This window comes from Corvus kubaryi, unplaced genomic scaffold, assembly GCF_017639235.1.
Source record: "Corvus kubaryi isolate FWS band 111438036 unplaced genomic scaffold, C.kubaryi_AGA036_p1.0 138, whole genome shotgun sequence".
Taxonomy (NCBI): domain Eukaryota; kingdom Metazoa; phylum Chordata; class Aves; order Passeriformes; family Corvidae; genus Corvus; species Corvus kubaryi.
Genome location: NW_024580672.1, coordinates 18,311,564 through 18,332,987, shown reverse-complemented (window position 1 = coordinate 18,332,987; position 21,424 = coordinate 18,311,564). Strand labels below are relative to the sequence as shown.

The following is a 21,424-nucleotide window of genomic DNA, read 5'->3' as shown; positions in this document are numbered from 1 at the left end:
TGATGTGAAGAAATCTACTTAATTGGATATGAAGGCTTCTTATTCTAATTTTTCACACAGGGAAGCAGAAGAACAGGCCTATGAATATTGTGGAATCTGTTCTCAGAGGTCTGAAAGACCTCCAAGGGCACTCAGACATCTGTTGATCATCTAAGTGTATTTGATCTCTGTTCAATGCAAGAGGCTCTTGAGCCCTTTCCCAGTCCTTTGTACCAATGATTTTGCAAAACACTGGGCTTCATAAAACACAGGCACATGGCATGGCCCTGAGAACAGATGAGGAAGGGAGTTTGTACACTGAGTGCTGACCAAAGGAAACCTGTAGCTCTGAGTAAAGGAATAAGAATCCTCTTTGCAAATGAACAGTCCCACTTCAAAGACTCGTCTCAATCATCACTGTGTCCCAAAAAAACAAATGACATGGATTGCAGAACCCTGAACTTCAGACCAGAAAAAGGGAGAGCATTGAGTTTGGCCAGACTGACTTTGCAAGAAACAGAGCAGGTCCATAGTTCAGAGGTAATTCTTCATCCTTACACAGTGACTTCCACCTAAGGACCTCAAAATATTAAAGCTTCATTGCAGGATTAAATCTTTACGAGCTAGGTGGCAATCTCACAGTATTTTACAGAACAGTGAGCAGAAGGTTAAGAGATGTGTTTTGCAGAAGATCTGATCATCACCTGTGACTGAAATCAAAGAAGTCTCACTGAGCTAAACAAAAGCAAGATATGCTCAGATTCCTCAAATCAGTCTAATTGTAGCTTGCAATTAGTGAATAAAGAATAGAAACCTAGAAGTACAGGCTTTCATTTCATACCAGCTCCTGCCAGTGAATGTGAGTCATCAGGGTGCCTTAAAGCATGACTGTTCATCACTACAGAAACTATATGAACCAGAAAGATGCCACACTCTTTAGATTGAATAGACCTCATGCAAACTTCTGTCACAAACACAATTGCTTTCCTGGCAAGTTTCAGGCATGCAGCTGATACTGAAACATAATGAATTATTTTAAAAGTCACTTGCGTAAAATAAATAACGTGCAGCATATGTTATGTTTCAGGTTATGAAAACATTCCACAACAAACTAGCTTAAAACAATTAAAAACGTTTCAGTCAATGGACAAAAGTTCAAGCTGTAACTTTTCTTGAGCTGTCTCTGCTTCCAAGCATTTGTCTTCATGATATGTGTATTTTCAGATGTTGACAGCAATGTTCCACATATAATCTGTTTGAAAATCTCCACACAGATTTGCCACTAGTAGAGACCTCAAAACGATGACAGAAACAGGCTAAAATGAACTTTTTGTGTGAGATGATGCATGATGGGACGAGAAGAGTTCATACACAAAAACCTGGAAATTCTGGCTTTATCCAGCAGTCCAAGCTACAGCTGGGGAAGTTCCGACCATGCAGCCAGGGACTGACTGAGGGAAAGTGTGAAGGCACTGACAGGGAGAATCCAAAATCCTTGAGGTTGGGAAAGACCTTTAAGATCACTGAGTCCTATCATGAAATTCAGAGGAGAGCAGCGGATGAGGAGATGGAATGTCTGGGCTGTATTTTGATTTTGGGAAATCAAAGTTGGGCATTCCCTTGGTGAGGGAAAGGATCCCAGCACCGTCACAGCACACGCAGTCTCCTAACGCCCTTTGGTGCTACGCACAAAAATGTTGGAACATTCTTTTGCCTTTCCCTGTGTCTGATCTTATCTGTTCAGTTTTAGCTGTAAGTGTAGTAAACAGCCAATTCTACATCAGGAGCAGCTTTAACTAATCAACTTCTGCATTTTCTTTTTCACTATTTATTTTCCCTGCCACAGTCATTTGGGTCTGTATGAGGCGAACCAGTGAAGCAAAAGGCTTCATAATTCCAGGATATTTGCTTTGAGATGACAGATGTAGGAATTGGCAGTGAGGTGGATGGGGAGTATGGAAGGCCCCGTGTTATTAGCAGCAATTTATCTATTGCAACAGTGTGCAGACATGACACCTAAGGATGGGGGCCAGTAGTGCCGGGCCCTACAGACACGTCATGAGAGCCAGAGCTTCCAAAGCAAACCAATCTCATCAGCCCTGGAGTGGGAGCAGGGGCCAAAGATATGAAATACCTCATCCAAGATTACAGAGAGGGTCAATGGCAGAGAAAATATTGAGCCTGATCCTCTTCCCTGACCAAATGGCATTTTCAGTACTGAGGGCAGGATCACTCGCTGGTATCTGAGGGAAGCAAATCAGCAGCGCCTGTCAGCTGTGGGGTTTGTTTTGTAGCTGCAAGCTGAGCTGGAGTCATGACAAATCTGTTTTCCCTCATACGCTACTAAGCTATCAAAACACATGTTGACACACAGAAAAATACAATGACTGGAGACAACAGAGCCCTCAGCAAGCAGCTGGGCATGCTCTTGCCTGGAGGGGTTGTACCAATGCTAAACAAAGGGCCATGCTACCACCTCAGTTCTTGCAGTAGATCTAATGTAGCTTCAGGCTCTCTCACTTGCCCTGGACTCCTTGCCTCAGCAAGCCCAGCAGCAGAAAAAGGACAAGTTTCCTCCCTGGGTTTCCAGCATTCTTCCTCTTTGGTGCTGGGATACAACCTGTAGTCCAGAACTATGCCCTTCCTTGGAAAAACACCAGCCTCTGAGGTTTCCTTTCTGACAAGTGCATAGGAAGTATATGAATTATTTTTTGGCTCTCCTGTTAGTCACCAACAGGGCCTGCTATCTGGCTATACCTTGTTTTTCCTCTTGTCAGTAGACATTTTTGTAGCTACTCCTTTCTAGAAACTCCATTTCGGCTCCCAATTGTGGCAAACAAGCAACTGCCATGCGCATGGTGTGAGTCAACGTCTTTCCTACATAAAGCTCTTCAGTCCAAAGTGTGGTTTCCTTGGAATGTTGACTTACTTGATTCAGAGAAATTTGGGGGCATAACCACAACATGAGTTTTGGAGCAACAAAGGAAGAGAAAAGGCTGCCTAGGCTCAAGAAGGAGAAAATTCTTCCTGGCTCCTATAGGTGACCAGAGCTTAAACAGCCAAAGCCTCATAGAAAGTAATTTTGAAATAACAAATTGTCCCATGAGACAAAATTTAGTTGCTTCATCATCTTCTTTTGCAAGTCCAGTGAATCAGCTGCAGACTTTATACTCTTCAATTAAACAGAAACACTCGCCGCAATTCCAACCAGCTATGGGGTTTTTGGTACAGCTTATTTTAAGGATCTAAACTGGTCAAAAGATATGCTTTTGACTTCAATTAGTGAGAAATTTGGCCTCACAAGAAGTGGTTGGCAGGGTATTTTTCTGGATCTTCAAACCCTAGTCCTTTCCTACCCATACTTTTTAAATAATTCTTTAGAAGCATGCTCATAGAGGTTTCTTCACCAAAGAAACACATTTTTCCTCCTTTCTGCAGACAATAGGTTTATTGGTGGAGGGGTGCTCATAAACCAGCCAGCTGAAATTGTTTTAAATAAACTCGCTTTAAAGCAGGGGAAGGGAAAGTTTTGGTTTACTTGTTGTTGCTCTTTTTCTGCCTTAAAAGAATTTTGCACCCATGTTAAAGGATGAAAAGAGATTAAACAACCTGTACCTGTCAGCAGGATGAGGGGGGCAGCTTAAGGGACAGAGTAGAAGAGAAGGTGGATATCAAGCAGGATATTCTATCCACCCCACAGTGAGGCTGCTCAAAATCCTTTGGAGTGTCACAGAACCACTTTTGTAAGCAACCCAAGGGATCCATGGCTACAGAGCATTGCTACAAGCAGCCAGATGTTTGATAAAGCTTTTTGGGAAAAGAATGGTATTTCCACTATTACTAGCAGCAAACATGACAGGACAATTCTGAAAGCTTCTCTTCTCAAGAAGTTTTTTTCTCTTGTCACATGTGCTTAATAGGTTTGGATAACATCCAGTGTCCAGCCTTTTATCAGGACCTTCCTACCTTTCAACATTCTCCTGCAGTGATGGATGGCCTAAACATTAGCAAGCAACCTTATGTTGCAATAGTCATAGCTTGGCTTCCTCTGGTAAACCAAATGTCATTTGTTCCATAAAAAAAAAATAAAAATTCCTAAACATATAAACACTCATTTACAACCTCAACGTTACTGAATGGCTTTCTTGCAGGAAAACAAACAGATCCCTGCTTGAATTCACTCCTGAGACACAAGGCTGTAAACAGGAGTAACCCTTCCCTTGCAAGCTGAAGCCTGATCCCCACTGAGCTCCACTCCATGGCTGCTTTGCCATCATTTTCCAGGGGGATTCTATGGAATTTGCCTTCATCTTTTTCCATTAGCAGGTCAAAATCCTGAGGAAACACTTGAATGAAGAAATGAAAATCCAAAAGAGAGTCCAGGAAGGTCTTGGAAAGAATTAGGAAACGAATTAAACAACCATCAGGCAGGAACCAGTGGCCCACTCACAAAAAGACTGGAAACACCCAGGAAGGCAAACAAAATCACTGCTAGCACTGCTGGAAACAGGGCATTCCCATATCACCTGGATCACACAATCCATTAGCAGTCATATGGGAGCAGCCATCTGCAAAGAACAGGAAGGGAAGACATTTATTGTAGGGAATGACACACTGTTTGCAGTGGCATATTCCGCTCTTCCTCACTTTGGCTAGTTGGACAAACATCAGTGCAAGATAATAAACTTCCTGTATGCTTGATTTTGGACTCAGGTCAGAGTCTGACTTGGTTAAAAGATAATAAATTAGCATACTAGCTGAGGCTTGGCAAGCAGGTTAAGTGACTTTTTAAAGTGTTGCTGCATTATTGGGAAGAAATATTAAACACGAATAGCTTGAAGTGTCACATATCCACAACTTAAATGTGCTGATTATTTCTAAATCAATTTGTAAAAAAAAGACTTTTAAAATAAATCTCACTTTTTACACTTACCTAGCAATATTTCAAGGAAATAAAATATATTTTTTTTTCTGTGAAATTTAAAACCTTCCTTACGGTAATCCTGTGATTCCTGGTTCCAAGTTAAAATAGCACAATCTAACTTTATCAGTTTACTGATTCTTCTAGTTGCATCATCCCAGCCAAAGGTGTCAGCCTCAGGCACCTCATCTGAATTTGCCCTGGCCCACTCTTGTGAGGCTACTCAGATGCTGAAGTCTCCAGATGTTTTTCCAGAATCCTAATTTCCTATTACAAGGCAATCAGGTGAGAAATAAAGTATGATTAATTTCCATTATCACCATGTGCCTCTTCATTCTCTTCTTTGTTGGGATTAAGCATAGGTTTGCGTGTTACTGCTTCTGAGTTTAGCACAAGGAATCCCGAGCTCAGGGAGACATTAGTTGGCCCATTATGCTTTTAGCTTCAGAAATCCAAAACTGAACCAAATCAGCAGAGTTGCAGCAAGTGGGGGGATGGAAGGGCTGTGGAGGTCAGGTCTTGAAAGGACTCCTGAACTATTGAGAAATTGTGCAGAGAAGCCTGTGTGGATATGCCATGCAAGGTAATTTAATGTATTCTGCATTACACCTAGCAAGGAATTCACCTCATCAATCTTTAAACATCTAAAAGCTGAGACACTCAGAGTCTCCCCGGGCTCCCCGTAGCCAGCGGGAAGAAAGAGTCATCTCATCTCTCCAATCCAGATGCCTCCAAGGCTGAGTGCTGGGAATGCAAGAGGCTGGACTCACTGGAGGTCTATTTTAATGTCATTCTGTGCAAACACACAAAAGCCATCTCCTGCAGATTTCTGGAAGTTTTGCAAGTCAGTGTTCCAGACAGCTGGAAAAGGCTGATTCCTTTTTTCCCATGTGGGCAAAATTTTCAGGCAGAAGAAGCTGTTTCTGGGAAAGCTGAATGGACCTGAAAGCTTTTTAGAATTAACTTCCCTGGCCACTGGATAATCCATACAAACCGAATGTAAGTCATGAGGGGCATGCAGAGAGGATAGGGAAAAGATGACCCTTGAAACAGAGAGGAGGACACTATAATTAGCATATTCATTAGCCAAGGGCAGGCAAGTACAGCCCTCCCGTTGCCAGATAACCCAGAGCAGATCTGCTCTTTGTTTGCAGAGTCCTCTCGAATGGCCTGGCTGTTCTCCGGGAGGAGCTGGAGCAGGCTGGGGGGCCTGCCCTGCCTCACAGACAGATGTAAGCCAGGTTTACATGTGTGGCTGACATCCATTAGTGGAAACGAGTTTCCATTTTCTAAAGGCTCAAGTCAGAGTAATTCCAGCAAACACAGGGAAGCCAGAAGGCTTTTGCCCAATGACCACGGCATCCCAATGCTTTTCCTGACCACAAATGACAAACAGTTACGAGGCATGTACACTGGGGAGTGTAACCTCTCCAGAGCAGGGAAGGACAAGCAGAGCTTCAAGAGCACTGATTAGCACAAAACCAGTGGATGACTCCAGCCCAGACCTTCTACCAGTGTGAGCAAATGCATTGCAAATGCAGCCCTCCCTAAGTAAGTCTAAAGGACAGGACACAGGACCACCCAAGGACCTAATCTGGGACAGCAGCATCAGGACAGGGCAGGCTCCATGTTGTTTCCATAGACTCTCCTGCAGTCTGGCACCACTGCAAGAGACAGAAGCCCTCAGTAAGTGTTTAGTTAACTAACATTTGCACTATAAACAGTGGGTAAAGCATGAGGAAATAGGACTCGAGCAAACCGTGAGAAAAAAGCCTTTTTGCCTGAGACCACAGCAAAGGGACTCCTAATCAAGGCAACACTGTGATTTTTCAGCTTCCCTACCACACTACATTATGGCCCGGCCCCAGTGACAGACAAATGCTTATCAAAATAAATTCTGACTAGAAAGCATTAATTTGACTAACACGGTTGCCGTTCTGCCTCTCAGATATTTTCCCAGAACTGAACTTTGGAAAGATGAGCTTTTTCAGAATGCCCACTGAGAAGGTACTTTCCTGGACTCAGACAGTGATCAGCAGAGATATTGATTGTGCTGTCTCTGCAACAACAACAGGAGTTATACATTGATTTCTCTGGAGACTGGATTATGTATCGATTAAGCGAGCTGCAAAGCAGAGCCCTAAGTAATGCTATCATGTCTGGCTAAAATGGTACTCGTAGAGTAGTGAAGTCAATAGAAAGGGGAGATGAGAAATCCATTGAGGCAAAGGGCAAAGTCCCAGGGTAATTAATTAAATAGCAAAATTCTCCTGGCTCAAGTGATGCCAGGATTTCTACTTAAGCATTTAGCATCCTGAAAAGTCTCCTAATAGGAACCCAAAGGACGCAGTGAATAAGGCTTTGAGCAAGTAAATAATTCTAGCCCATCCCGAGTCCATGTAACACCCTGTGGACAGACAGGCACCTCATTCATTGCTTACTTCAATTGGGTCATTAATGAAATGGTTTAGAAAAATCTGAAAATTAGCTGTAGAGATAAGTCTTGGACCAAGTCTTAAGGGGCCATCCACTGCAGCCAGTGAAAACTGGCTGATACTGTGTTGGCCTTTTATCAGCAAGATAATAAGCTTACAGTGGGACAGTGATGACTTGCTGGATATAAGTGATACAAGCTGAATTTGTAGGAGAAAGATAACAATGTAGAAAACAGTCCCTGAAGGCTCACCTTTCAAAACACAGAGCCTCTGTCTCGCATTAAACTCTGCAGATTGCTTTACAGAAGCTTAATGTTTCTATCTTCTACTGCTTCCATAGAGCGGCATTCAGCTTTTGTCTTGGCCATCCCAAAAACTAATTATAACATGTTCCCCAGGAGGCATGTAGTAAAACTAAACACTTAGAGAAAGAGGTCTCAGGACTTGAATCCAATTCTTGGTGTGGTGTGACCTGCAGGATTCAGCCAGAATCATCAAGAAGTGATAGATGAAACTTCCCTTCTGGGAGATGGAAGGGCTTCACTGATCAACAAAGATGACTCACTCAGAAGCACAAGTGCTGAAGTTTGCATTTATTTTGGTGGTGAAAATAGGAAGGAGGGAAGAAGTCTCAAGGAGAGAGGCCAAGATCCTTGTTTTCAGGATCAAAGCAATGGCCAAAAGGAAACTACTTTGATGGTGCACAGAGCTGGGAGAGGTGTCCGTGAGCAGGAGCCTGACTCAGCTGCATGGCCTGGCCCAGCAGAAGGGCTCATGTGTCATTTTAATTCCATCTAACCCATCTTACTTCTGTTTTCTTCTCCATAAACAACTGATTTGAGAGAAGGGCACATTTTAGCCAGTAGACAAGTGGAAGGTCAGGCATTGCTGATCAGCCAGAGCCCCTTTCAAGGGATTTTTCCCTCCCTTCCTTATCCTATAATTGTTCATAAAAACAAAGACATAGTTTTGTTTACCAAAATCCCCACTGCTAGCCTTAGACTGGAGTAAGGAGTTTATTGCTGTGCCCAGCTAACCTCTTGCAGCAAAGAGAGTGCAAACATGGCCTTTATTCTGTGCATTTCCTGGAGGAAAGGAGACTGGACAGGAATTCAGATAAGAAAATTAATGCTGTTGCCGTTCTTCATACTCTGTGAAGTATTTTAATGGGGATAACAATACACATTAGACATCCTGTTCAGTAACATTTTTAGTACCCAGCTGAGTCCAAATATAAACTATAATGGCATATGGAGACTGTCTTAAGAGCCATTTCAAATCAATTTAGTTTTATATAGCGTCTCTCAAGGTGATTTACAGTGAAAAAGCAAATAGTGGGATAGTGATTTAGTAGAGTAAGGCATGGCAGCTGTCAGGCAGGAAGGCAAAAATGCTGCATGGAGACGTAAAACTCCAATTGAAAAGCAGTACAAAGGTAAATATATCTCTTTCCTCTTCCAGTACAAGAAGCAGTCAGGTAATGAAGCCAGGTTGGGTTCCATTTAACTCAACAGTTCAAGGGAGCCATTTACAGACTGAACTGGACCTAAAACTGAACCTTTTCCACTCGACTGCTGAGATTAGGAAAAAAACAGGGAAGAAATATTTGTGACCAATTCATTTTAGCAGTTTTTACCATCATATTTCACAACCTCAGAAATTTTAGACTTCCTGTGGGTTGGACTTTTGCCCTAGGGGCTTATGAAGTCAAGCAGGCAGCTTTAACTGCCTTTTTCATGGAAATTGTTAAAGCCTTTTTTAAAGAAGCAAGATTCTAGTTAAGAAACCTGGACCTGGCTGGTGTGACAACCATTGTGCTACTCCTGTGCAGGGAGAAGGAATAATTCTTCAGAGAATGTTTCCCTCAGCTACAGGACACCTCTCCTGTGGGTTTTCACCCTCCTGCTCACCCCTCAAGTGAAGCTGCTACAGAAGCCATGAAAACACTCGTATTTTGGCATTCTTAGTGTGAAGATCACATGTGCTCCTTACATTTCCCTCCCACCAAACAGTTCAGAATGGGCTGCTGGATGTGGCTGTTTCAGTGAACTTGAGGCAAGAGAGAGGGAATACTAATGTCTTCCTAGGACCTGAGTACACAGAAACCTGGAACAGCTCAGTGTGGAAGGGACCTCTGAAGACCATCTGGTCCGGCCTTTCATGGGAAAGGGAGCCTAGATGAGATGATCTAGGGCCCAACAGCATCTTGAAAACCTCCAGTGATGAGGATTCCATCACATCCTTAGGGAGGCTGTTCCTAGGTATCCCTTCTTTGAGAGGCCTTAACCAGTCATGTTCCCCTCCAGGCGCCGGTGTTTGTCTGTATTTGTCACTGCTGTTGCCTGTAGGTCAGGGAGACGGTGGAAGCCTGAGCTGCTTGTCCACCAGGCCAAAGGTTTCAATTCCCCAACAAGCACATAGGGGCAGTTCAGGATGGCAAAGCTGTGGAGAGCCTGAATTGTGATCACTTGCAAAAGCACCTCCCTGCTCTACCATCCTGTCGAGTGCTGGGTTTGTTTAGTGGCCTCGGGGCGGATGCTGAGCGCTCTCACAGGAGCTCTCCCAGCGGGAATTCGCTGCTCCCACACGTGGAGCCCGGCACCTGCACGGTGGCACCGTCTCACAGGCAGTGGCTGCGTGAGTCACACGGGGCTGGGAGTCCTGCTGTGAGGTCTGTTCATCTGGGAAAGTGCCTTCTCTTCCTTTCTGCTGTGCAAGAAGTGTATGTTTTATTGAATAAAGTGCATGTTCCCTATGCAAATGAACGCCCTTTGGAATGGTGATATACCGACACGCTGTATGTTAAATATGTATGCCCTTTAAAAACCTAAGCAAGAACTAAAAATCATTTATAAATATTAAAGAGCACAAAGTCTACTTTTTGTTTTCACTGTGCTTCTGATCCTGCACTCTGGGAAAAATACTCCTCACATTATAAGACTGAATTATCTGTCCAAGAACTAAACCTATAATTTTATTCTATCAGTCAAGCTGTATGTCACACTATTTTTGTATCAAGACAATCAGGTTCTTTGAAGCACAGACACACACCTACTTAAAAGAAGCTTTCAGCTGAAAGCAGAAGACTCCAGAATCAGCAGCAATTTGTACCTTTCAAGGGACTGATAATTAAATGGAGAAATGCAGATTCCAATGAAAAGAAAGTTTCTTTGCAGGCCAGGATGGTGTTCCATTAGGACATCTGGGTCCAGATTCATCCGTTTGGACTGCAGACATCTAACCTGGCTTTGAATCATTGACTTCTGATGGCTTTTATTGTGTCCTTTGGAGATACTTATTTCTCTTTCTTGACAAGAAGGGACAGTAGGGCCATCTGCTCTCCTAATATGACTAGTTTGGTTAGGTATCTGAAATGAAATCGAATCAACCCAGGCCTTGCTCTATTTTTTTAAGTATTTGTTGTATGGGACACCTATTAGAAAATCCAGTATTTGACCCATTGTTACAGCACAGTCAGCCTCACCTCTAGGAAGTATTTTCTGCTACACAGGGTTTCCACATCCCTCTGGGAAGAAGCAGAAGCTCCTCATTAAGGAAAAAAAGTGCAGCAAGACCAATGCAGACATTAAACCACCAGCACCAGGGAGTCAGGTTTAGATTACAAGTGAAGGAGAGCATCTCTGTGTTTCACAGGATCACAAAACGGGTGATCTTGGAAGGGACCACTGGAGGTCATCCAGTTTCCTTCTGCTCAGAGTTGTTAAGTTAACTTGCAAATACCAGAAAAGTCTCAGGACAGACTGTAAATATGCTGCGCCAGTTTTACATTCTGAGAAACCAGGTACACAGGTCAAATAAGAAGCATGAGGCACAGCAGAGAATGGAAACTCCAGCTCTGGAGTCCCAGTATTTTTCCTTCCTGTAACACTACCATTCTTTGTTGATGAAGAAGCAGTGGTTTTCAGCTTGGTCTTCACTGCACATTCACTAAATTATTCCATGTGCTTCTGGCTGCACTATGGATGGCAGGAGAGCCAATGGACAGCAGTGAAGGGCTTTTGGAAACCTGCAGCAAAACTGGTTGAAGTGGAGCAATGCTATCCTTCCCTCACTTTACTAGCTCTGCTATCAGCAAAATGCCTTTTTGCATTTCCAGATGGGAACTGGAGCAGTGGGAAATATTCTCCCTCAGTGTTGGTCGCTTGTTCTTCTGTTGACAGGAATTTTAAGACAAAAGGTCATTTTGGTGGATTTAAAAAGCAATGGAACTTCATGCCCCTAATGAATGGGCAGCAGGAACTCATACTGGCAGTGCTCAATGGCTGCACATGAAACAAGCCAGGCTCAGTAAATGAAACCAGATCCCAAAATGCAGCCTGAGATAACTGAAAGTATGCATCAAAGTTTATTGTAGGAAAATGACTGACTGGAAAAAGAGTGGTCTGCTCTGCCCCTGCACCTCCAAAACATATTGTACCATTTAAACCCTCCAGAAAGACATCTGCCAAAAATGTGATTAATTCTCCTGAAGGTCAAATGTATTTCTCTTGTAAAACAGTTGAAGCAGCAATTGTACGTCTTTGATTACTCTTAGGAAAGCAACCTAGGAAAAATCCTAGGATTGCTCTTGTGTTTGAAGTTGGATGTTTACTGCTTACTGGCAGTGACTTCGGTAGCAAAGGTGAAATGTGGTCAGGAAACGATTGGAACCCCCCCAAAAGGGTTAGTCCCAGAGCAGCCTGTCCCAAATTCCAGCAGCACATCCATGTCTCTGTTTGGAGTGCCACCCTGTGGACACGGAGGCTCCCATGAGCTCCTCTCCTTCCCACAGCCCCGAGAGGCAACTCTCAGGACCCACCGTGGTGGACACAAGCACGGGTGACAGCACCTCTGAGCTCCAAACCCCACTGTCCCCTGTCAGTCCTGAGCGTCCCTGCTCACCCTGGGGAAAACGGTGCTGGTGGAGGAGTGGGGATTTGTGTACCAAAATGCAGTGTCTGTTATGAAAGGCCATTCTTGCCTGTGCTTTCTGCACAACAGAATATGAAATGGCACCACCACTTCTGAGCTGCATAGGAAATAATTGGGGCATCTGTTGGTAACAGCTGAGGTCTCTTGCATTACACCCCCAATGCATAGCTTTGCACACTGAGAAGAGACCAGAGAAGCCCTCTCCTCACTCACAGATGAATTAAGCCTCTGGTAAGTCAAGTTCATCCTTAGAAGTCAATTTCTGGATTGCATTATAATTTTTTTTCTGTCTGTGTAAGACTTGCAGGTTTATTCACTGGAGAGTGCCACCATAAATTTTAGGAGTCTGGCTTACAAAGCCTGTAACAACCTTGTTTAGTAAAGGTGTGCCTTGCAGAATTCCTTCAGTAATGCCACTTTGGCTGCTCCTTACCTCTGGGGTGAGGTATTTCATCACGATTTCCTTTCCTTTCTCTCCCAGCTTTTCATCTGGAGCAATTTCATATTCTGCCTGGAACAGACATATAAACAATAAAAGTCAATATTTGCACTCATATTTCACCATTATAACTTCATTTTGGATGTGGCCTTAACAGAACACTCTGTATGAAAAATCCAAAGGACAAATATCATTTTCTGGTGGAAGTAAAACCTGTACACACAATCTCATTAAAAACCATCCACTATATTTTGACCAGACCCTAGTGATGCATCTTCTGGGGCTTTGTCTCTTAATTAACACCAATACAATTTAATTAAATTATATTTTACAACCTTGCCAAGCCAGCTTTCAGAAAGCATTCAGTGACAAGAGACGTCAGCTTCATTTGGTTTTGCTCAAAAGGAAGGTGGACACAGAAGGTAAAATCATTTCTCTGAATAGTAGAGAAAGTGAATGTTTGTTAACTCCTGCCACAGGGTATTTCAAGTACCAGGTGAAAATATGTATCTATTCTTCAATATGTTGTCTTTTTTTGTTTAATGTGTCTTTTCTATGTATTTATGCCTTGACCTTGGTCTAACAATACCTGTGCAAAGCAGAGAGACCTGCCCATCACTTTTAGTGATCCTTGGCTCAGTCCCTCCAGAAGGCTGATTTCTCAGGCAGATTTCTTAGGCCCAAGAAGAGACAAGACAGACTATTTAAAGGAACAGACACTATAAGCAAAATTCTCTTTGGCTTCCCTAGTGCATTAAAAAAGGGAGCACCCCATCCTCACACACAAAGTCTACCTACATTTTAAAATTCTGACTGTGCTAGGTATTGAAGCATTACTGACTTTTGATGAGCTTCAGGAAAATGTTTATATTAGAAACAAAAGCAGCATTACATGTGTACCACGAAGATATTAATCACTTCAGTTCAAGTTTTGGATCCATGGCAGGCATTCGAGGGAAACACATGCTGCAGGGGACCCCAGTGGCTAAATGACAACAAGTTCCTAGACACATTCCTGCTTGGCACTGCCTGGGATATGAAGCTTTAGCCTTTGGATCAAAATATTTTCCAGAAAAAAAAAAAAAAAAGAAGACAGCCTAACAGCTTTCATGACTGTATTAAAGAAAAGATCCCAGAAAATCCTGCCAAACCAATTAAATAACCCGGTCCAATACAAGCTGTCTGTGATGATAAATGAGGAGGAAGCTAAAAAAAAAAGAAGAGAAGGTAAATCAGACTGAACTGGCAAACACTTGGAAGAACAAATTTCAGAACTACTGCCCACTGGAAGATGTATGTACTGCTCCAGGCTGGATGCAATAAATCTGCAGGCTGGCTGTAATGGATACCCCTGCTAAGCAAGCCTAGGAATGACATGGAAACCACAATGTAGTAATAATGCTATTCCCCTTCTATCTGGCCAGTGCTCATTTAGCTATTGCAGCTCAAGTCTGAAGCTGCATATTTACACACAGGCATAGCAGGTTGCTCGAACAATCTGGAATTATGATCTGATTTGGTTTGGGAAATGATAATGGCACAAATAAAAGTGATGGAAAAAACCACCAAAAACTAAAATCCACAAGTGCAGTACTTCTTTTTGAGTGAACATTTCGGGGATGAAACTGATTATGTTCTCATAAAACTTAATACAAGGGTTTAGAAAAATCTTTTATCCAATTTCCCGTCCTTTTAGATGGTATCTGAGTATGGGTCATTTCAGCTCTTAAAGTACAGGAACTCTGAAATGCTTACAGCATCTTAGCAGCCTTTTTCTCCATGATTTCTCTCTCCTTCATTTGCTTTCAAACTCTGATAATACATTGGCTCCCTAGCAAATAAAACCTGATTATAAGCCATCATCTGCTATTTGAAGTGCACCAGGGAACTGTCAAAAAATTTGATGTCCTTTTTGCCACAAATAACCTATAACATTTACATCTCATTGGAACTGTACAACAGGACAGACCACAAGACAGAAATTCAGCAAGAACTGGATGTCTTGAAACCCAATTCCTGATGGGATCCAACATATGCAGAGCTAAGTGCACACCTATACAGACACAGAGTATCTCATTCTGCCTCAAGATAGACAGCAAAGAATAAAAGGAAAGTTTAATTATACTTGCATTTGACATTCCCAGGAAATGTGACATGGTGGTGGCGAAGGTGGGAAGTGACAGACAAGTGAGGATGTGAGAAGGAACCATAAGCTCCAACTGTGCACAGTGTTGCTTTCACTGTGGATCTGCACTAGAAGCCTGTTCCATTTTGTTCCTAAGTTCATTATTATTTCTCCCTTCAGTGCCATTTTTGAGCTATTCAGCAACAGACCCTGGTACATTTTCAGCTGTGACCTGTTATTACAGGAGATAGACAGGGATGTCCCCATGCTCCCTCTGCCACCTGCCTGGGAAGCCATCAAGGTCCTCAACTCCTGGTCTTGTGCTTAAATCACAAGGTATCTCCCCTTCTTTCCCAATACTCAAAAGCATGGCTACATTAGGGATGCAAATCCCTAATTTCTAGAAATAACATCGCTACTTAAAATCCATGTGGAACAAAATATTTTCCATTATTCCTTTGATGAATCCAGGCATGTGTTTCAAGGCTCCTGCTCTGAAGTCTAATAGCTTCTCCATGCCCTAGTTAGGTCAGACAGGGCCCTATTCATAGCCCATAAATGAGGGGAGGATTTACGATCACCCTGACTCCATGGGACAAGCTGCAGGGAAGGCTCTTTCTGTGGGCAGGCACAGATCCTTCAGTCCAAATGGCGAGAGGATGTGGGCTGGCCACTGCTTGCTGCTAACTTTTCTTCTGGCTGCTGTTTTGGAGGTAGTATTACTTTGGTGGCTCCTTCTTCCACAGAAGGACTCCTGGCTGGATGGAGGAATGGGGGTGCCAAGCATCCTTCCCTTTGGAGCAGCTGCCCTCAGGATGGGCTGAGGGAGATCAGATGGAAAAATGCTCTTCAGCTGGGAAAGGGAGCAACATCTAGCCTGTGATTGGCTGTGGGATGGGGCCACGGGCTCAGGGACAGCCCAGGTTTGGGGGCTGGAAGCTGCCTGTGATGGATGGAGAACTACCAGGGCAATGACACAGAGACCCCACAGCGGGCTCACATTAATTCTGACACACCAATTTATCTAGTATTTGATTTTCATCTTAAATATTATTTGAGCTCCTGAGCTCCTAAGACTGATGTCTTAAAAATATGTGCAAATGGAAAAACACATCCAAAGAGATCTCTCTGCAGATCTGGGAGGATGCTCTCCCACAGCAGGTAGCTGATGGTTGCCTGTGGCAGCGCGGCATGGCCACAGGAATCATCATCCCTTGTACCCACCAGGAGATGGAGATGGGAACAGACACTCCCACCAGAGCAGTTTGGGCTTCTTGGTAAAAGTCAGGAACAGTGGAATTACCTTTTGAGCATCTGCAGGAGGTTATTGGCATTTCAGTCCCAATTTTACACCTCCACTTTCTCAGCTCCATCCTCTGTTATCCCCAGAATCTCTCTCTGCTCACTCCTTTCTCAGACTCCAGGCTCTGCCCTGTTATTGCTCTGTCCTCAGTGGCTGTCCTTGCACTTGCCTCTGCTGGAGATTTAAAATCTGTGACTGAAAATTGGAAGGCAAACCCCAAACAGCTGGGATTCATAATAACTCGCATTTCTAAATGAAAAGTGAACTTGAAACCACATTTTTCATACTTAAAGGCAGGGCAAAAAGAGTCCTTTTGACTGTTTAAAAACACATTTTGAGTTAATGAGTTTGTTGATATCAACAAACTGGCATTTCTGATGGAAAAAGCCTGAACAGCTTTAAGACACACATACACAGATGGTTTATATACCACGAAAGGGACTTAAGCAAACGAAATCTCCCTAACAGCAAGACAGGGTTTTCACAAATGGCATTAAATGGATGCTCACTCATCCTTTCACCCCAGATAAGTGCAATGTCTAGTGAGGCGTTCAGCTGAAAAGTCCACCCGAGGAGATTGCGCCTCTCACCCCGGCCCCTGAGCCCAGATATCACAAGCAGAAAGAGGCAAAAGAGGCAGCAAGGCTATTTTCCACCAGAGGGTGTATTTTTGTGGGACTTCAGTGCAAAAAAACCCTAATATTGTTCACATTAGAGAGAAAATAATGACCAAAATTGTCCACATTCTCCTCCAGTCAACCTAAATCTGGGTCTGAAGTCTTCATTATAATGGCAAATAAAATCACAGGAGAGGAGAAGGAAATGTCAGGAGCTGGCACCCTGGAAATGTGCTGTTGAGAAGGGGAGAGGAGCAAGAGGTCCCTGCTGAACTGAATTGCCACCTTCTTGTGCTGGAGGCACTGGCTGTGGAGAAGGAAACACCTCTTGCTAGCACCTTCCCTGCTCACTGACCTGCCTTTCAGCACAGGAAACACAGCTCGTCACACTTCATTTTAATGGCTGTCTTTCAACAGCTCCAAAGTTGAACGATGTCGCTAAAATATTTGTAAGCAGAGCAAAGTGTGCTTCAGGGCTGTGCATGATTCCTTGGGTAAGGGCTTCTAGAGGAGCTGATTTAATCATAAACCATCTCCATCTAACCATAATAGTTTATGTTCACATAGTTCCTCCATCTCAATGGCTACATCAGGGTTTGGTGAGCTGTTCAAGGGAGATCTCTGTGGTTCCATGCACCCAGATAAGCACGCGATGCCTTCAGAGCCACATGGGTGCTGGGTGGATATTTTATCTCGGCAATCAGCACCTCTGTCATGAGTTTGTTTGCACAATATCCGCAGCAAGAGATGGCTGTCTGTCCTTACAGCCCTTTGTGCCAGCTGGGAGAAGGGGTTGCTGTTGCTCCATTTCCCAGACAGACAGACAGACAGACACACTGACAAGCACTCACTGGTCCCACAGCAGCAGTGGGAACCAAACAGCCACAGCTCCAGCAGTGCTGTGATGCAAAGCTCTGCATCTCTTTGTTCCCATTGCTGTTATCATCTAATGTTGGGGCCTACTGCTTACAAACCACATGCCATGTTAGTCTGGCCTACAACTGATTGTGACTAATTACCCAAAGACTGCTCTCAGAAAACATGTAAAGACTTTATGCCTCTGAGCAATTTCATCTCAACTACTGGTTGAAATTGGCCAAGGTATTCACAGGTTTCAGAGGGAGCTGACAGCTACACACCTACATGCATGCAGAATTTAGTGATCCAAATCCTTTTCCTTCAGAAAGCAGCTTAACAACTGTTTAACAGACAAAAATCCCCAAATCCTGCCATAATCAGATTTGCAGAAGACTACATCAGACCAGGTTAGTTATTTCACACAACAGCTGACATAAATGTCCAGTCAAGAGGGGATTTTTTTAGTCTCTTTACATATTCTGGTCTGCAAGGTCTGGATGATTCTACCAGGCTTTGGAAGCAAAAGTGTGAGAGAGCTTAGTCTCTCACAAGGATGTTGGTAGGTTGTTTAATGTCTGACTCAGCTTCTGGTTTTCACCCAGAAGCCCCCATTGCTTCTTTCCTTGCAGACAGTGGAGTGCGTGAGTTAAAAAACTGTATAAAAAATTGGGAGGCATCAAAGACTGGCTCCTGCCAGTGACTTTGTGACCTGGTAAAGGCACTTAGATGGGCTCTGAAAAAGAGAGGTGGTCCTCCCTTTCATTGTGCAAAAAGCTCTGTGAGTCTCTCATGAACTAAATATTATCCCCTTTTATCTTTTCCCTTTATTTGACATTACACAAAAGCTAATTTTTGCATCTCATGTTAGAAAAATAACTAAGACGAAAGAAAATGAAGGCTCTTGGCTTTTCCTGCTTGTTACAGCAGGTGGTCTCGAAAAGGTTTCACATTCCTGGTGGTCTCAGACTGGGGCTGTAAAGTCAGACTCCTGGTCTCATTATAGGGCTTTTTTTGCCTAACATAGGGCTTGGCTTGAATCCCACTACTCACTAAACAGAGTGTGACCCCGCTGGGCAAATTTCAGTAGCAATCATCCAATTTAATGGCTATGGGCTGTGTTGCTTGACCTTAATATTGCCTAATCCAGGGATTTTCAAGGGCTGGGAGCAAGTTTATACAGAATTTGAAATCAATAAACAAAGGAGACTGCTGTTAATTAGTGTTAAAAAGAAGAGAGAAAGATAAGGATTCAAACCTCCACCCAGCCAGGCATTTTGTTTATCATATCCTCATAGTGCCAGTCTGAGCCTAACTGGGAACAGACCACTGGCCCAGTAAAGGTACACAGGGCAGCTCCAGTCTGCAAAAGCAGCTTGGGGTGGGTGCAAAGCACACCTTTGCAAAAGGATTTGGGAATATCAGTTCGGGACTGCTCGGAGACAGACCTTTAAAACAAACCCAGTGCCAACACAAGCTTTTGCAGGAGGAGTGCAGCCTGTGCTGCACGGATGAGAGGAGGACACCGAGTCCCAGTGCTTGTCACGGCTGCACAGGGCTTGGGAGGATGAAATGACACAGTGCCCTCAATTCCCAGAGCCGGAGGCGGGCCGGGCAGCCGGCGTGACGGAGAGGCTCTGGCAGCACTGCAGCCAAGGCTGTCACACAGTGCCCTGGGGCCGGTGACACTGGGGGAAACAGATGTTTTCCTTGTGCCCAGATGTTGTTCCCACTGTCAGTGGCATGCCCTGAGTGCATGCAGGGCTTGCACAGTGGGGGCTTCTCCTCCACAGCCCCTGGGCACTGCTGGAACCAGCATGCAGCTGCGGGGCAGCAAGAGAATGGAACAGAGCCCCACTAACCCCCTCCAAACTGAGCATGGCTCTGCCACTTCTGTCTGAATTTAAAACCACTTCCAAGCAGTCTTTTGTGGCTGTATTCCAAAGGATTTCTGCAGGTGCCATTGCCCATCTCCTTGGGGCTGCAGGTGGCACAGCTGATGTGGCATTTCTGCGGGGATGCCTCCCCCCAGATGGGTGTGTGGTGTTTCATCAGTGGCGTCTGCAAAGGTGTGAGAGAGCTTAGTCTCTCACAAGGATGTTGGTAGGTTGTTACTAGATTGTCTCACTAGACAATACTGGTTCAGTGCAGGACAAACACATTCAGGGTACACAAAGTGTCCTGCTGCCTGCTGGCCTTGAGCACAGCTGCACAGAGTGTTTGCCACGTGTTTTGTGTTCCTTGATGGCTACACATTTCACCAGAGAAAATCCCAAGCCGTGCTGGGAACAACAGGTGGAAGTCATGACCAGCTTCATGATTCAAATAGGACTTTGTCCAACACTTTCTGTGATGCTGTAGATTTGCTGTAGTTACTGCAGGAGTAACACAAACCTTAAGAGACCACATGTCCTCTCCAGACTGTTACTTTTACAGCTTCAGTGCAATCCTCACATTTCCCTGTACTTCAGAATAGCTTCACCATGGTGCAAACAAAGCAATTTTATTCCTGTTGGTATGCATTGTTTTGCTTCTGACTGTCAGTGTTAGCCAGGGAGCGGGACCCCACAGGCACTCACAAGGGACAAGTTCACCTTCCTCTCTGGTACCATTTCACCTTTTGGCTGATCAATACCCTCCACTTCCAAAGGTTCCCAGCACAAAAAGTCACTGAGAGACTTTTCCACTGTGAACAGCTGGCAGTACACATGGCCAAGTGCTGCCAGACTGGGAAATGGTGTCAGGTCCCCCAGGGCTTGGGGGTGATGCTCAGTGGCTGGGTTAAATGATGGCTCACTGGGGTGGAAAATGGAGCAGATTTGTTTCTCAGTGACCTCAATCAAGTTATTTCTGTACCTTGTGCCTCTGTTCTCCTATTTGAAAAAAAAGGGTGATTATCAGGATATCCTTTGTAAATCATCCTGAGCTATAGGGATGAAAAGGCTTGGTAAGAGATCCTGGGGTTATTACACTCCCCATCCTCTCTTGTCAGTCCATTCTCAACTTTCCCCTTCCTCCCAGTGCCTCCCAGCACTGCAGGCTTACACCCCCATCAGAAGACATTATTCACAGTAGCTCAAGTGCTTGGGTGTCGACATGAAGGGAGGCCACAGCAGCACTGTGGGGGGTGACTGTCCTACCCCTCTCTGGTGGCTCACATCCCCCAAGGCTGGCACCAGCCCCGTGTGTCCCTGTACCGCCAGCAGTGCCGGGCTGCTGCTGGGGCCAGCCCTCTCCACTGCCTGCTCCAGCACTTTAGACACAAAATCCCATGAAATAGTGATTTCTTGGGGTCAGAGGAGTCTCCTCTGTCAGGGGAACACTGCAAAGCACCCCAAAATACCACAAGAATTGACTTACCACCGAGTCGAGGAACCTAATGCAGCACTCGAGCTCGGGCCGAGTTTCACAGAACTGCCGAAAGAGAAGCCTTCCGATGGGCTGCTTTTCACATATGCTGCAGTAATCTCTCTCTGGAGACAATAAAGAGAAGAAGAGAAGCATGAAAATGAGAAGAGGTCTGCCTTCTGGGTTGCTCATGAGTTTAAAGCATTGCAAGTGAGTGCAGGACTACTACCCCAGAACAAAACAAACTCCTTCTCCCTGCCACCACGTTTCAGGTATCCAAATACAAATATAATTAATGGCTTTAAGACTCAATTAAGAGAGGCTGAATTTTGTAGGGCTGATGTTGGTAAAGGTCAAGCAAAAGCCACTCAGCTATTATGAAAAAATAATTTCATATTTTTCTGTGGTGGAAATGTATGTAGAGGTACAGCTCGGGCTGGTGGCATTGGTGGGAATGTGGGGAGCAAATT

General features: G+C 44.2%; 1 protein-coding gene across 2 annotated transcripts in view; it reads right to left on the bottom strand.

Moving 5' to 3' along the window:
• Positions 1 to 21,424, bottom strand: part of GRK5 (G protein-coupled receptor kinase 5) — a 155,208-nt gene that overhangs the window by 38,296 nt on the left and 95,488 nt on the right. Inside the window, exons 3-4 of one of the 2 annotated variants that reach the window (XM_042019448.1) lie at positions 20,967 to 21,079; positions 12,701 to 12,778 (exon numbers count right to left, since the gene is read on the bottom strand). In XM_042019448.1, coding sequence (XP_041875382.1) covers positions 12,701 to 12,778; positions 20,967 to 21,079 — 191 coding nt within the window. Of the gene's footprint in view, positions 1 to 12,700; positions 12,779 to 20,966; positions 21,080 to 21,424 lie in introns of those variants that run through there. The other variant, XM_042019449.1, reaches the window with a different exon arrangement.